At 33.0% G+C, this 15,143-nt stretch overlaps 2 protein-coding genes and 1 long non-coding RNA gene across 18 annotated transcripts in view; 1 reads left to right on the top strand and 2 right to left on the bottom strand.

Annotated features, from left to right (window-relative positions):
- The first annotated feature begins 2,797 nt into the window (after window positions 1–2,797).
- Window positions 2,798–7,477, top strand: LOC102674962. The gene is made up of 9 exons (XM_006614907.2): window positions 2,798–2,848; window positions 3,473–3,538; window positions 3,685–3,817; window positions 4,585–4,715; window positions 5,201–5,310; window positions 5,831–5,976; window positions 6,195–6,393; window positions 6,927–7,043; window positions 7,203–7,477. Exons 1-9 carry the CDS (start codon window positions 2,813–2,815, stop codon window positions 7,318–7,320), a joined length of 1,056 nt encoding a protein of 351 aa, XP_006614970.1. The 5' UTR covers window positions 2,798–2,812; the 3' UTR covers window positions 7,321–7,477.
- Window positions 7,478–9,264: 1,787 nt separating this feature from the next.
- LOC116185529 lies at window positions 9,265–12,092 on the bottom strand. Its single transcript, XR_004150376.1, has 2 exons — window positions 11,661–12,092; window positions 9,265–9,996 (listed from the first exon to the last, which is right to left on the bottom strand). It is a non-coding gene; the product is annotated as an uncharacterized LOC116185529 (long non-coding RNA).
- Window positions 12,093–13,846: 1,754 nt separating this feature from the next.
- Window positions 13,847–15,143, bottom strand: part of LOC102675687 (regulator of G-protein signaling 11) — an 18,702-nt gene continuing 17,405 nt past the window's right edge. For all 16 annotated transcript variants that reach the window (XM_006614912.2, XM_006614913.2, XM_031510100.1 and 13 more), the window contains 3 exons: window positions 14,948–15,143; window positions 14,123–14,750; window positions 13,847–13,961 (listed from right to left, as the gene is read on the bottom strand). In XM_006614912.2, coding sequence (XP_006614975.1) covers window positions 13,901–13,961; window positions 14,123–14,750; window positions 14,948–15,143 — 885 coding nt within the window. In that variant the 3' untranslated portion in view covers window positions 13,847–13,900. The remainder of the gene's footprint in view (window positions 13,962–14,122; window positions 14,751–14,947) is intronic.

Here is a 15,143-nt window from a genome sequence, read left to right as displayed (position 1 = left end):
TATGAAAAAAAAAAAAAAAGGAAGAATAATAAGAACAGAGGAAGAAATAAAAATAACGACAATAAAACGATATAAAACGATAGGAAATAATCTCACGTGATTCACAATATTCAGATTTTAGTCATCATCAACCTTCAATGCTACGTCTTCAATGCGAAAAGCCAATGCCCTCCTCTCAAAAACCTTTAATGTCTTTTTTCGTTTGTTATTTCTCTTATGAACGTACTACGCGAATACGAAGGTAACGAGTGCCGATTCGGGATCGATATTTTATTCGTATTCTCCTCGACCGTTATTTTCAATTTTTTTATCAGAAGAAATTATTTTCGCGCGTATACCAGCTATCTTTCGCAAGTTTCAAAAATTTATCCGCGTAATGGAGTTTTAACGATATAAAATAAAAATACCTATCTATAATAGATACGATATAGAGAATGAGAAAATAAAATTGTATAAATGAAAATCGTGTTAAATGTTTCCAAGATTGAAACATAAACATTTTTTTTTAATCTACCTGTTGATAAATGACAATTATCTTATATCTTTGCAAGTTTCTTAATCTCTTCTTAAACGAGATCATTAATATTATTATTTAAATAGAACGTATTCGATCCTAAACTTTGTACAAAAATAGGTACGCTACTGTATTCGCTATTTCGAATTCGTTTCTCGTCGAATTATTTTGTTTCTGCTGCAGCGAATTTTGAATTTTACCATTGACATTCATGGTAAGCAGCGATCTAAACGCGTTATCGTTTATAGAACGAAAAAAAAAGAAGAACAAAGTAATCGTAATGAGAGATATTGGAGCGAGATATACAAAATCGAATAGAGAAGAGTTATCCTCTTGTAACGAGGTGATGTATTAACAGTTTTAATCATAATTTTCGTAATAAATATTTGTTTAATCTTTCGATTTCGTTATAATTGCACACCTATATATCGAAGATAAGGTATTGGAATAAGATCAAAGTTACGGTGGCAATTAATATATTCACATTTCAATTTTGATTTACGTGTAAATATGTTAATGTTGCGGTAGATAACGTTATCTTTATTCTTTGAACAAGATTTTAAATTTAGATTTTTGACATCGATGCTTAAATTGCTTTCGTTCCTCGTATTAGCGCAGGATAACATCTCGTTATATATTATTCACCGTTTTAAATTCTCTCGTGATATAACGGTATCAACATCGATTATGATAATGAAGATGAATGAAAGACCTTCGATGGATGTTTATAGAAGTAGTGGCTTTTTCAAAATTTCCTTATTCGTATTTCTTTCCGATCATCGACGAAATATCTGTTGTTAATATCTTCTATTGTAAAATAGATCGATCAAAAAATCAAAAAATATGGTTTATAATCGCTTTATCTTTTTCGTTTTCACATTTACTTCCGAAAAATACAACTAAAAATTATTTTCATATTTTCTAAAAATTATGCATAAGATATCTTTGATTCGTGAAGAAAAGAATTTTTTTTCTTCCAAATAATTTTCGTATAAATTAGAACGAAATATCAAGTCAAATTTTTCGACGGGACGAAAGATGATTATTTCTTCTTCCTTTTTGAATTCGATACGTACGAAGAAACGAATAAAACGAGAGAACGTTCTTTTTTTTTCTTTCTCGCCATCAAGCTTAAATTACCCAATGGAATTACGTATTTATATCTATATATATGTATATATATGTATTCGTGTGAATGTCGATTTTGATTGTCATTTTTTGTTCCACTTCATCGTCCTTTTATTTTTCCTTTTATTTTGCGATCCTTTATAATGTTGAAACAGTTAATCGATTTTTTGTTCGTTGAAATAAACACATACAATAATTTTATCGTAATTTAAGAGAAATTTTTTAATATTCTCCCGCAATTAATATGATTATATCGAGATGCTATTAAAAAAAGTAAGATTTTGATATTAAACACAATGTGGAAAATTATTTCTCCATGGTTTATCTTTTTTTAACCTTTTAATGATAAATTTATCATTTATCGGAATAATTTAAATCGTTATCTTTTATATATATATATATATATATAAATAAATAGATAAAAAGAAAAGAAAAAAAAATACAACCGAAATGCAAACCACTAGTGGATATTAAATTATCCACTCAACGACAATGACAAATGTCCATGATAGCTATAAGTTGGTTAAAAACGAGCGAAAAAGATCCGGTTAACCTTGATCGTTTCGGGGAAAGGTGACAACAACGAAGATTTATTTCGAGCGATTGAATTCTCTTGATAAATAAGTCAGCAACGATAAGAATAAAATAATTATCAAAGGATAATTTGACGCGAGGATATCGATCGAGGTTTCGACACATCGGCGATACGTTTTTCTTTCAAACGCGAAATCGAAACGAAGAAAAACAAAATTAGATTATATCCGAATCCGTTTAGAAAATTGGAACGAAAACACGAGCAAGTTGTTACGTTACAACGAAACATTCAATAATAATTTTCAAATTGTTATTTTTCATCTCGCGTTACGCGTCGCGTTTTAAATCGTTACACATCGTCATATACGATATCTCATCGCAAAACGATCGAATCACAACTCGAAACAAAAATAATTTGTTCTATTCGGCATTCATCACGTTTGATTCTCCGTACCGTTCTAGGATGTCTCGAACTCGAATTTTAGATGCGTGTGTACATTACTTAGTCGAGTTTTATAATTCGACTGTTAATCGTCGATACGGCTCGATACTCACGTGCGAAGATCGGATTGGATCGGGTTAATGTCAGCCTAAATTTATGCTAATTCCATTCCATGTTTCGATTTAACGATCTTTATGTACACGACAGTGAACGGAACTCCGATACAAGGAGTAAATCTTGTTTCTTTTATAAAGTATTAACAATTTATAGATACCCTATACCGTATACCGTACACCCAAGTTGTACGAAATTAGTCCTGTATTGTGTCAAGATAGAGACGTTAAACAACCGTGTATGATAAATATAAATTTTAATTAAATATCCGATTCGATGAAGCAAAATTTAGATATATACATATATCGCGAAAAGGCGGCAAAAATATCTACATATCTACGATATTTATGATATCATTGTTTCGATCTCACCGCAAATCTTTCGCGTCGAATCGCAGTTCATTGTACTCTTCCTACCTCGATAAATATATATCTTCGGATATATACGTTCAGGCTTCGATTCATTCATAATATTATTTCATTAATATTACCATCTATTTACCATAATGTTTCAATTAATTGTATTAAATGATTAACTACTTTCGCATTACTATCGTTTACACGCTATTTAATATTAATGTCGTTAATCGTGAGATCGTTAATATCGAGCAATTACAACTAATAAATAATATCATTTAAATTATACAGAAAGAAAATAAATCTTTCTCTGTAATATACATATATATATATACGTATATTTCAAAGTTTTACCAACGTTTTAAAAGGTAAATCTTATTTTAGGTGGTCATGATTACCAGATATCGATGTTGCGATATATTTTTGTTAATATTCTACCTCCTTCTTCGGGTAAGTATAAAAAAGCGATTCGTTGAAAAAGAATCGTACAAATTTTTTTTCTTTTCTTTTTTTTATATCTACTCCTTAATCGTCTTTTGACGCTCTACCAGGTCCATCCATTATTTCCACGAATAACGCATTAAATAATTTTAAAGGGTCCCGATCACGTATACGTAAATGGGCATGGCCGACTCATGGATCCGCCAGCAAGAAACAGCATGTGGCGCTTTGGATATCCGAATCCTGTAAATTACAACGACAATGAACTGTTCTGCGGCGGATATGCAGGTCCGTTATTTCACAGTAATCACTGCGAATCGACGATTTATAAAATCGACTCGAATCAATGCAATACGATTAAGTTTGAGAAAAACTTAATTCGTCGAATTTCAAAATTGCACAGATGAAAATGCACAAGTATCGATCAATTTCGTGACGTAAATATATTTCCCAGCTGTTTTCAAATTTCACTTTTTATTGTATTATTATATTATTAAGATTAATAATATATAATATAATATTAATATAATAATATTAATAAATATATTTCCCAGCTGTTTCCAAATTTCACTTTTTATTGTATTATTATATTATTAAAATCGACTCGAATCATGCAATACGATTAAGTTTGAGAAAAACTTAATTCGTCGAATTTCAAAATTGCACAGACGTGCACGAAAATGCATAAGTATCGATCAATTTCGTAACATAAATATTCCAGCTGTTTTCAAATTTCACTTTTTATTGTATTATTATATTATTAATATTAATAATATATAATATAATATTAATAATATATATATAATATAATATATAATATTAATATAATAATATTAATAAATATATTTCGCAGCTGTTTCCAAATTTCACTTTTTATTGTATTATTATATTATTAATATTAAAATTATTATATTATTAATTATTATATTATTAATATTAATAATATATATATAATATAATATATAATATAATATTAATAAATATATTTCCCAGCTGTTTTCAAATTTCACTTTTTATTGTATTATTATATTATTATGATTGTTGTTGTCGTTTAGTTCAATGGGTGCAAAATAAGGGTCAGTGTGGCGTTTGCGGTGACGCATATCACTTGAAAGAGCCGAGACCGCACGAAGCGGGTGGCGAATATGCGAAAGGCACAATTGTTAGACATTACACGGTTGGACAGGTAATTTCACTTCTCGTTTCACCACCTAATCGTAATTAAATAAATTCGTGTTGTGACAAATATTCAATTGAAAATGGCGAAAAAATAAATCGAAAATGTGGAATAAAATTTTTCCATCCGAATTTTCGATACATAGACAATTGAAAAAATGAATAATATATTCGAAATCGTATCGATTCAAATTTTATCAATTATATCGAATAAATTTTGAATCTCGTTAACGTATAAATGTACGTCACATAATCACGAATATTTACTTTTATCTTCTTCGTGATATCGTGAATTCGAGAATTCGATTCGATTATCCATGATCGATAATTTCTTAGAATTCCCTGCACTTTCGAGCGTTGAAATTATCCTTTTTCGATATATATTAGACTTTTTTTCCCCATAGTAGGCGAACAATTACGAAAAATAATCCATTTCTCCAATTTATTTCCCCCCAATTTTTCTTTCTCTTTTATCGATATCGTTCGAATTTACAGGATATCGACGTCGAGATTGAGCTTACGGCGAATCATTTAGGCAGATTCGAAATGTATCTTTGTCCGAATAACAATCCAAGAAACGTGGCCACTCAAGAATGCTTCGACAGGTAATCTTTTTTTCACGAGAAATGTCGATTATTCGAATCTATCCAAATACATAATTTCTTTTTGCTTTTCCGATCAGATTCCGCAACTAAAATAATTTTAAAAATATTCGTTACGAGAAACGAATATAAATAAATAAATAATAATATAAAATAGATTTTTCAAATTTTGTCAAATTTCGAATCTCCTCTAAAATAAATGACTCTAAGATAAATACTTGGATTCATTTATTTTTCTTCTCTTCGCGTTAATCAAATGCTGTAAAATACTCTAATTATTAATCATTTCGACGAAATCGATATGGATTTTCATATATTATTAGTTAAATTTCATATATTTTACTATCATTTTGTACGTTTGTTCGATAATATCTGTTTATTCGCTATATTATTAGAATACTCGACGTTTCATCGAATTATTAAAAATTATTTATCCAAAAAGGTAAATAATTAATACAAATATAATTAAGTAGACGAGAACGTGTATATATATTATAAAATTACTGAATTTTTGTTTCTCGAGGTATCCATTGTATATATCCGGAACCCGGGATGTTCGATTCGAGATACCCGAAGATAGCGAAAGAAAAGCTATATTTCGATACAAGGTAACTTTACCTGCCTACGTCACCTGTACTCAATGTGTCATTCAATGGAATTATTACACTGGTTCGTATTTTTACAATCGCTTACGTTAACTTTGGTCGTATATGTTCTCTATACATATACATTTCCATCATGGAAACAAAATATAATAAGAGAAATAACTCGTCGTAATTGGCAAACATTCAAACGCGATTTACTTTACGCATTCTACGTTCATATCTTTTCGAATAATCTTTTCGATGTTATTTATTATAATATATATATATACGATTTATCATCAGGTAATATGTGGGGTACTTGTGAAAATGGAACCGAAGCCAATGGATGTGGAAGACCAGAGACGTTTAGAAATTGCGCCGACGTGAGCATCATCACTAGTACAGCTGGAGTACCTCCCCTCTTCGTGCAACAAGACAATCCCTTTTTGCTCTATTACAAAGATTATCGTTCTCCCAATAATATATTCCCACTTGTCGTCAGGTAAGCGTCGATCATCTATTATATCAATTTATCGTGATTGACGATCAGTTAAGACGTATAACTGGGATAAAAGATAAAAAAAAGAGAAAAGAAAGAATAACGTTTCTTTTTTTTAAAATATTATTTATACAGAACATTATATAACAATAAAAAACTTTCGAGAAAATCAAGTCTCGATATCGTATCGAAAAGTATCGAATATCGCATGTAGAAAAATTTCACTAATTTTCAGAAAATTTACCATAAGATAAGAGTCGAGTATCGTTACAAGAGAGAATAAACGAATGATATAGAGTGCAACGCTTTTTCAGCGCTTCGAGAATTTTCCAGATTAAATACACGTTAATACAAAAATTCGAACGAAAAATATTCTACTTGACATATATAATATTACAATTTTCGAGCGCGTTTATATTCGTTATTTATAATACAGACTTTTTAAAACAAGCAACGACTTACGTCAAGTTTTCACAACGTTTCTTTTCTTTCATCGTTGCGCGCGTTAAAAGTAAATCTGATATTCTTCGTTTCAGATCTCAAGTGTGTGTACCTACCCCTCTTTATCGGCGTATTCCAGGAATGAACGATTGGTGTCAAACCAATTGTCTTCGCTATCCACCAAATTGTCCACCAACTATATGTCAATGCCCGTAAGTACTATACCAATATTAATCGTTATTTATAATAATCTATATATATGTGTGTTTATTGAAAAAAATTATCGTATTTTTAATCGTTTTAATGATATTAAATAAGCGAGAAAGATCATTTCCAACGAAAAATAAGAAATATTTATTTGTTTCCAATAGGGAAGTGTGCGACGCGATCGGAGATATCGGTGGAAAAGACGGTGCGAGTGTTTATTGCATGGACAAGTGCCTGGTTTATCCACCCAATTGCCCGTCTCAACGTTGCCGTTGTTATTGAACAAATTTCAATAATTACGCGTCATCGCGTGATGATTCCATTTCGAATCATCGTATCTATCGATTGCGAGCAATTTATCGTGCATTCACGTACAATGGATAACAAGATTTCCCTTTTTCGACGACAATCAGCGTAAGCGAGAATAAAAATGAAACAAGCGTTATTCAACATTTTCGTTATTCAATGCGTGAATTTGTCGAATTATTATCGAAAATAATATATACGTACGTTCGATATATTCCTTGTCAATAACTTTTTCAGTTTTTTCGATAAACACGTGACCGAGATCGTTCCATCGAACAACTTCTGTATAGTGATAGTTGGATAAAGTTCGGCAACCTAACCTAACCTGTTAAAAATATAACTAGTTAAAAATGTTCGCATAACTTCGACTCTTTCTAACGCTACGCGGTTATTCGTGATTATTTTTATTCGATGTTTCGAACAATAAATTATTGAAGTGATTTTATTCTTAACTTTATTAAATTTTCTCCATCTATACCGTATAGCTTTAGAATAAATAAGATATACGTATGTAAGAACAAATCGATAAGTTGAAAGTGGAAAATGGAGTGAAAACGAATTCGAAAATTGAACGTATGAATTTTAGATAGGTAGGTATATCTGTTTGGAACGCGATGGTATAAAATATAGAATGGTATTAAATTGCTAACATACATACCGTATCGTGGAATCGTTCTATAATTCGAACGATTTTCCAATAGCAGACGGTCGATTTATCCGAAAGCACAATAGACAATAGCTGGTCTATGGTATTTTATAACGTCGATTCCGAAATACCGTTACAGATATATGCGTCGCGATTATACGTATTGATATATTAAGCGACAATACACGATTGATTTCCAATTTTTTTTTAAATGCATCAATTTTAAATATAGTATAATACGACTACATAATACGATTATTAAATTACACGTTTTTATGTACAGTATAATATTTTAGAAAAATTACGTTTATATCGTTATATCAATTCGTAATAATAAAGATTAATCGTATCTGTGACGTATCATTTTTAATTAATAATCGAATCGAATTAAGGTAAAGAGGTAAGGAAAAAGATATATATATATATCGAAAGCATGAAAGAAAACACTCGATTTAATCTCGCTATAATATATTTAATATTGGGACATTCTATCGACAGCTTAAAATAATACGCATGTATCACATATTTTATAACATTCTTTCTGCTTTTACGTATACGTGTGCGTGTGCATGTATACGCATACATACCTACATACGCGTAAACGCAGCTACATTTAACGAAACGATTCGGTTCAATTCAATTACGCATCGTAAAATACGTCCAATGCAACAATTCCCTCGATATACAAGCGCATTGTTTCGCGTCGCGTCGCATCGCGTCGCTTCGATTCAATTTCGATAGTTTGTATCGGCCTTGACCAACGTGTCGACGACAATGTGTCGGTTTAACACCGTAGTAGTGTCTTTTCTCCCTTCGTTTACTATTACTTCGTCTCTATACATCTTTATTACTTTACAAAACTATATACACCAAAGCCTTTTTATTTATATTTCTATAACACGTTTCCAAATGTGGTAAGTGGTAACACGTTTTATCCGTTTCATTCTTTTGCATATATTTGTAATATATACGTGGTAGTAATTAAATAATCAGTTTTTATCCGCGTGAACGACAGTACGTTCAACGCGTTGTAATACAGTTTTAAAATATAGTTATAAGTTGCGATAGACGTATCGCGAGTCATTAGCGCAATTACAACTTATCTAATACAAAGGTGATTACTTTGCTTTTTCCTTCAATTCGAATTTTTTACACTCTAATATCGTTTAAGCATCTATTTAACGTTCATAACTGATTTAGAATGTAACGAAGAGATCCATATATTTGGATTCTATTTTATACATTTTTTTTTCTTTTTTTTTCTTTTTTTTTCCTCCTTCCTTCCTTTTCTTTCTTTCTTTCTTTTAAATAGTCCGATTCATCTCTTCGATTTAATCTCTTAAAACGCAGTTAATCGATTCAATTTTACAATTCCTCGTACGTAAACTGCTTTCCTATCGACACACGTATCTTCGCGCCTCTATCTATCCCCCCTCCCTCCCTTCTCTTCGTCGTACGAATCTTTGTGCCCGTTATATAGAAAACAATTTAAGAAAGGATATATCTTTAATTTTTTTTTTCTCGCGTACACGCGATAGTAGTAGCTTATTAATTCGTTATCGTTAAATACCGATGAATCGACACTGTGGTAAAAAGAGATAAAGAATTAGAGAACGGAAACAAGCTGAATAAGATGATTCAGGACACGTTTCGAACGAATACGAACTTTTCTTTTCGTTCATTCTTACGAACGCGATCTCATCATTTATAATTTTCATCTTTTATTTCATCCCCCCCCCCCTTCTTTCCATCGATTGATCCGTGTAAAAACATTTATCCTCCAACTAAATCGAACCATCTTCTTTTGACGATAAAAAAAAAAGCAGCAATGTTCTCGAATAAGACGATGTTGTCGGTGAGACGAGAACCTCTACGCTATCTCTTTCTCGATTACTAGATAACAGTAATTCGCTAGATATACACTTTTTTTTTAAACATATATATGTATATACATACATGTATATATATATATATACACATATATATATATATATATATATATTATACTCTCGTTAAAACGACTTGGCGATAGATCGATCTAATACAAAATACAGATGAAACGTCTCGGGACACGTCAAGGATCGCTGAAATCTTGAATCGATCACCCCTTTTTCTCATCCGTAGTAACGCTTAAAATTATCTTCGTCTTTCTCGAGATGTAGTAATATTCTTTTATCAGTTACATTTTCCCCCTTTTTATCGAAACGATGAGACAATACTAGTTATTCTAAAACGTTAAGTCGTAGAATTTGTTACAACACGAGTTTTCGAAGGAGGGGTGAATTTCAGGTACGTTTTCAGTCTTTTCCCGATAAACATGGCTCGTTCCCGACTAGTTATTCGTACTATCGCTACTAGGTGGGAAACGACGGATAACGAGATATTACGAAAAATTTAATCGCACAATTTCACTCGATAAATCGAAATCTTCTCTTAATTATCTTATCGAAACGGTAAAATATTTCGTCTCGTTTTTCAAAATTTAAAAACGTTTGAAGAAAAAGCGAGTAAAGAATGAATTAAGAAAGGGAGAAGAAAAGAAAAGGAGATACGATGGATGGTACGATTATATATCTAGATCGTATCGGAGCCAGGCTTATCCGTAAATTACGCTATACTTTAAGTTACATTTGTACTATTGGCAAAGATCTAGAAATGGAGAATAAAAATAAAAAGGGATACGTTCCGATTGTTTTCGTTTATGTACGCGAAATAGATATAAATAGATTTAGATCGACTTAAAAATACGACAAGCACTCGCGCCTCGATCAAATATTGCGAATCAAATATCTTTTAAAATTATTTTCGCTTTCCGTTATTCCTACTCTCTCTCTCTCTCTCTCTCTCTAATCTTCTACTCGGACCCGAAAACTCGACGAAAGATTTCATTTGCAAAAAATTTCGCGTCATCGAAAATACACGTAATTAAAATTTAGCTTGGAAAATAAAAATATAACCGATCGCGAGCTATATCGAAACCTCGATGTTTCGAATATCTGTTCTCGCGTTATTCGTAGACGGATTACGAATCGATCGTACGATTAGCGCGTTTTGAAAAATAATAATATAATCGGAGAAGAATAAAGTATTTACAATCGGTTATAAAAATGATCGAATATATGGAAAAAATAATTAGGAATCGTCGAGTAACTTGTATGCCATTTACACTGTTTCTCTTCACGATATCGATTATTCTCGGATCTCTGGCGATGCATTCTCCGTTGAAGGAAAAAAATAATGGCCAACAGATACGTTACACGTCACTTTTCGTCGCCGATGAAACGTTCGTTTTACCAATTTACGTAACACAGCGAACAATACAGCGATACACAAACGGAACGTGAAATCGAATAACGCTTAAAGATTCATGACGTACAACGATCCTTTCGATTGCCCCTTTATATGTGTATTATATGCAAGGGTGATGCGAGTCAGCGAGTAAACGATAGCGAATAAAATCTATTATTCGCGATATCGGTGATTGAAAAATTGTAATAATAACGACGGAACGGCATTATACGCACAAATACATATAAAACGTTTCTGCAAAAAGAGAACAAAAATAGTTGTTTGATTCGTTTGTCGTAATTAATTTATTTTATTTACCAACCTATTTATTCTCGTCGCATGCTTGATCGAACGAAATTTTATTCTTCAACGTGGCATATACTATATATATATATTATTATTATATAGGTAGGTGTGAATAGTCTCTATTCACGAGTCATCGTATTTCGTAAATAAGACTAATCGTCAGTCATACGTCGAAACTACGTACATTTGCTAATGCTGAGACTAACGGAAAAATCATCTCGATACCTATGCCGTTATTCATTATGATTCGTATATAATATTTTTTATATTCGTTCCCATAAGAATCGCGATATCTCACTTATTAACCGACTATCTCTATTTTTCATAAGGAGATGTTTACAATAGTTAAATTGAGCTGTTGAATCGACGATGCACGATCGTCGTGAATACGTCTCAGGATTTCTTAACGCTAGCCTCGAGTGCCCGAACTTTTTCTACGAAACTTAAATAGATATCGTATCGCTGTCGTAAATCAATTTTTTCTTCTTCCTCTTCTTCTTCTCCTCCTCGCAATTTGGGGATATATTTATTATATGTCGTTACAAAACAGATATTCGTCGAAATACATTGAAAAGAAACGTTAAAATATCTATTTCGTTCGTAATTTTTAATATTCGAGTTGTAGCAGACCAAAAGTATTACCACTACGTGTATAATTCACGATCGAATCGATCCTTTCCCACTCCGATTAATATTACAATTTCACTTGATAAAATATATTACGATTACCATGTACGTATAATGCTCTATAATAAGATTATCTTTCTAATTTCTTACGATACAACGACACGTTCCTACCATTTTTTTTTTTTAACAAGCGATCGAATAAATTCTCTAGGAAGGGAGAGAATACGTTGAATTACATCGTCGAGCGGAACAAGTAGTGGAATAATTTCTTTTAATTAATCGATTAACTCGAGAATTGAAATTTAGATCGCAGGGATCTTGGTACTGGGGCAGTGACAGTACCGAGAACCCGATAAACGCTCTACACTTCCAGATAATATATTGTAATATATTGTAATATATTGTAATATATGTATATATATATATATATATGTATAGAACAAGATTCGATATCTTCTAAATAAGTGATAAACAAACGAATCGTTATTATTATTATTTCACGTTTCTCGTACTTTTTTCTCTTTCCTCCTCTTTTGAAATTGAACTCGATCTCGATAATAGGAACAGCGAGTAGAGTAACGATTTTTAACAAGTTAAATAGTTTCTCTAAAGAGATTAAAAGTGAAACAGGTTCGTTTTTTTATTTGGTAATACTCGTTAAACCGTCAGCAGGCCGTTAGAGTACAGGTATCAGGCCATACGCAAGCGAGCTAAAGTTTCTTACGCTCGTTGTTCGACAACGTATCGACGCTTTGATTAAATCGAATATCACGACATTTAAGTTATTTTTTCAAAGCGAAGCAAAGTGATCTAAATCACTCGTTTTTAATCGTCATCTAATTCGAACGATTCATCATGTTGAAATTCACAATCGTACAATATATACATTCGTACAATGTTTTCCGAGAAATTTTTTTCGTTTCGAAACGATTTATTCGAATTAGCGTGGAAACGTTCTTCTTTGCTCGTATCGAAGAAATTTGCGAGCTACGAGAGCGGTCAATGGGCTCATGGTTGACTAGCACTCGCAGAACGCGTCTCTGCTTTGTTTGATTCGCTTTCGTCGAATAAATCGATTTCAAATTCTTGAGAAATAAATAACGAACGGCACGAACTACACGTTTCATTCTCGTTCGGCCAACTAAGTTTAATTTTGCGATTTTGGAAGCAGGCTATTTGCGTTCACAGGCCTGCTTGTTCACTTTCTTATACGCAAATCGAGAAAGAATAAATAAATAAATAAAATAAATAACATTCCTCTTATAGGCGCAAAAGATATCGATTCAAATCTTACTTTAAATCCACAAAGTTGATCACCACAAAGTATCTATTATACTTTATACAAATAAGATTCTTTTTGATACTTATTTATTTATTTATCTGCTTACTTATTTATTTACTTACTTACTTGCTTGCTTTCCTCTTTCCATTTCGAATCGTTTCTTGTATTCTCGACAATTATCGATAAATATCTGTCTATTACAACGGTACGAAACAAGTAATAAGGAAATTTCGTTCAACGAATCGATCCATGAATTTTCGGAATGAAATGAAAGATATCAACGAGAAACGATGATCAATATGTTGGAAATAGATCGGGCACTCGGGCTTGGCAAAAGTGAAGTAAAATGGGAATTGAAATTGCAAATGTTTATACGTGAAATGTATGTTTAGTACCGATATCTAAAGTTACAAATAACCTAAAGTCGCGTAGGTTTTCACATAGGGTGCATCCACTCTACAGTTTTCCCTGAAACAGATCGTAAACCCCGTTAATCGATCTTATGAACGCTGCCCTGTTTAACGTTCTCGTCGAGTCGAGACGACAAAGTCTTTCGCCTTTTAGAAACGAAGAAAAGATCCGAAAAAAAAAAAAATATAAATTCTCTTCGATGAAAATAGCATACTTACTCGTCTTCCCACGGGCACACTTCGTTAACGTTATTGTCACGCTTTTGTTGAGGAGCTGGTTGGGTAACGGGTGCCATTTGGTCGTCCTGTCGGGTGTCCGGCTCCCAAACAGGAACGACTTGCGCCTCCTCCAGCGATTCCTCCGCCTCCGTTTCCACCCGAGTCGAAATTGCCAAATTTTCTTCCGCGACGATAACCGCGTCGCCTCTATCACCCTCCGCCTCCCCTTTCCTTTTCTCCATCTCCACCTCCCCTTCCTTCGCCGCCACACCCTTGCCGCAATCGTCCTCCCTTCTTTCCTCCCCTTGAACCGCGAAGCTATCGCTCGCCAGCTCGCCCACAATCGCGCTAATGCTTATCAGGGGGGCCTTGCTCAATGTTTTCTTCGCGTGTTCCTTCTCCAGCAACGTGACTTTTGACCTCGTTTCCGTCTCAACCACCTCGGCTACATCCTTCCCCTCCGATCGGATCTCCGTCGCCACGTGCGAATATTCCAACGAGTGCTGCGGCGACGGATAATTAAACGACGAAGCCGACGGTCGACCGATCTCTCCAAGCTTCGCCCTTCCGCCAACCGAGCCGATCGAATAATTTCGCGTCGTCGTACCGATCCGTTCCGAGCCACCACCTGTATTCAACAACCAGAATCGTTCAGCCCCTCTTTCTTCCTCCCGTACGACCAACCATCTAACCTTTTCTCCATCTCCATCGATCTTTCAATTAATTTTTATTATTTATTTTCGAATCGAACGAGGATAGATCTCTAGATCTGGGAAATATCATAGGATAACGGAGTTTTTAACAGATAAACGAAGAAAAATTTACCTGTGCTGCTACTTTGTTGCAAACTGCAAGACTTTCGAAGATGTTCCGATACCGCTTCCGTCACCGCCAAGCTCAAGTCCGACGAAGAACTACAGGAATCGAATTGCGATGAATTTTTGCGAGACGGGCGTGCCCCAACTTCGATGGAATGTGACTGGCTAATCAAGTTATCGTTTCCTTCTTCCGCTTGGCTTTC

Source organism: Apis dorsata, unplaced genomic scaffold (assembly GCF_000469605.1).
Source record: "Apis dorsata unplaced genomic scaffold, Apis dorsata 1.3 scaffold_200, whole genome shotgun sequence".
Taxonomy (NCBI): domain Eukaryota; kingdom Metazoa; phylum Arthropoda; class Insecta; order Hymenoptera; family Apidae; genus Apis; species Apis dorsata.
The sequence above is the reverse complement of the archived record's forward strand: the minus strand, read 5'-3'. Positions and strand labels throughout refer to the sequence as shown.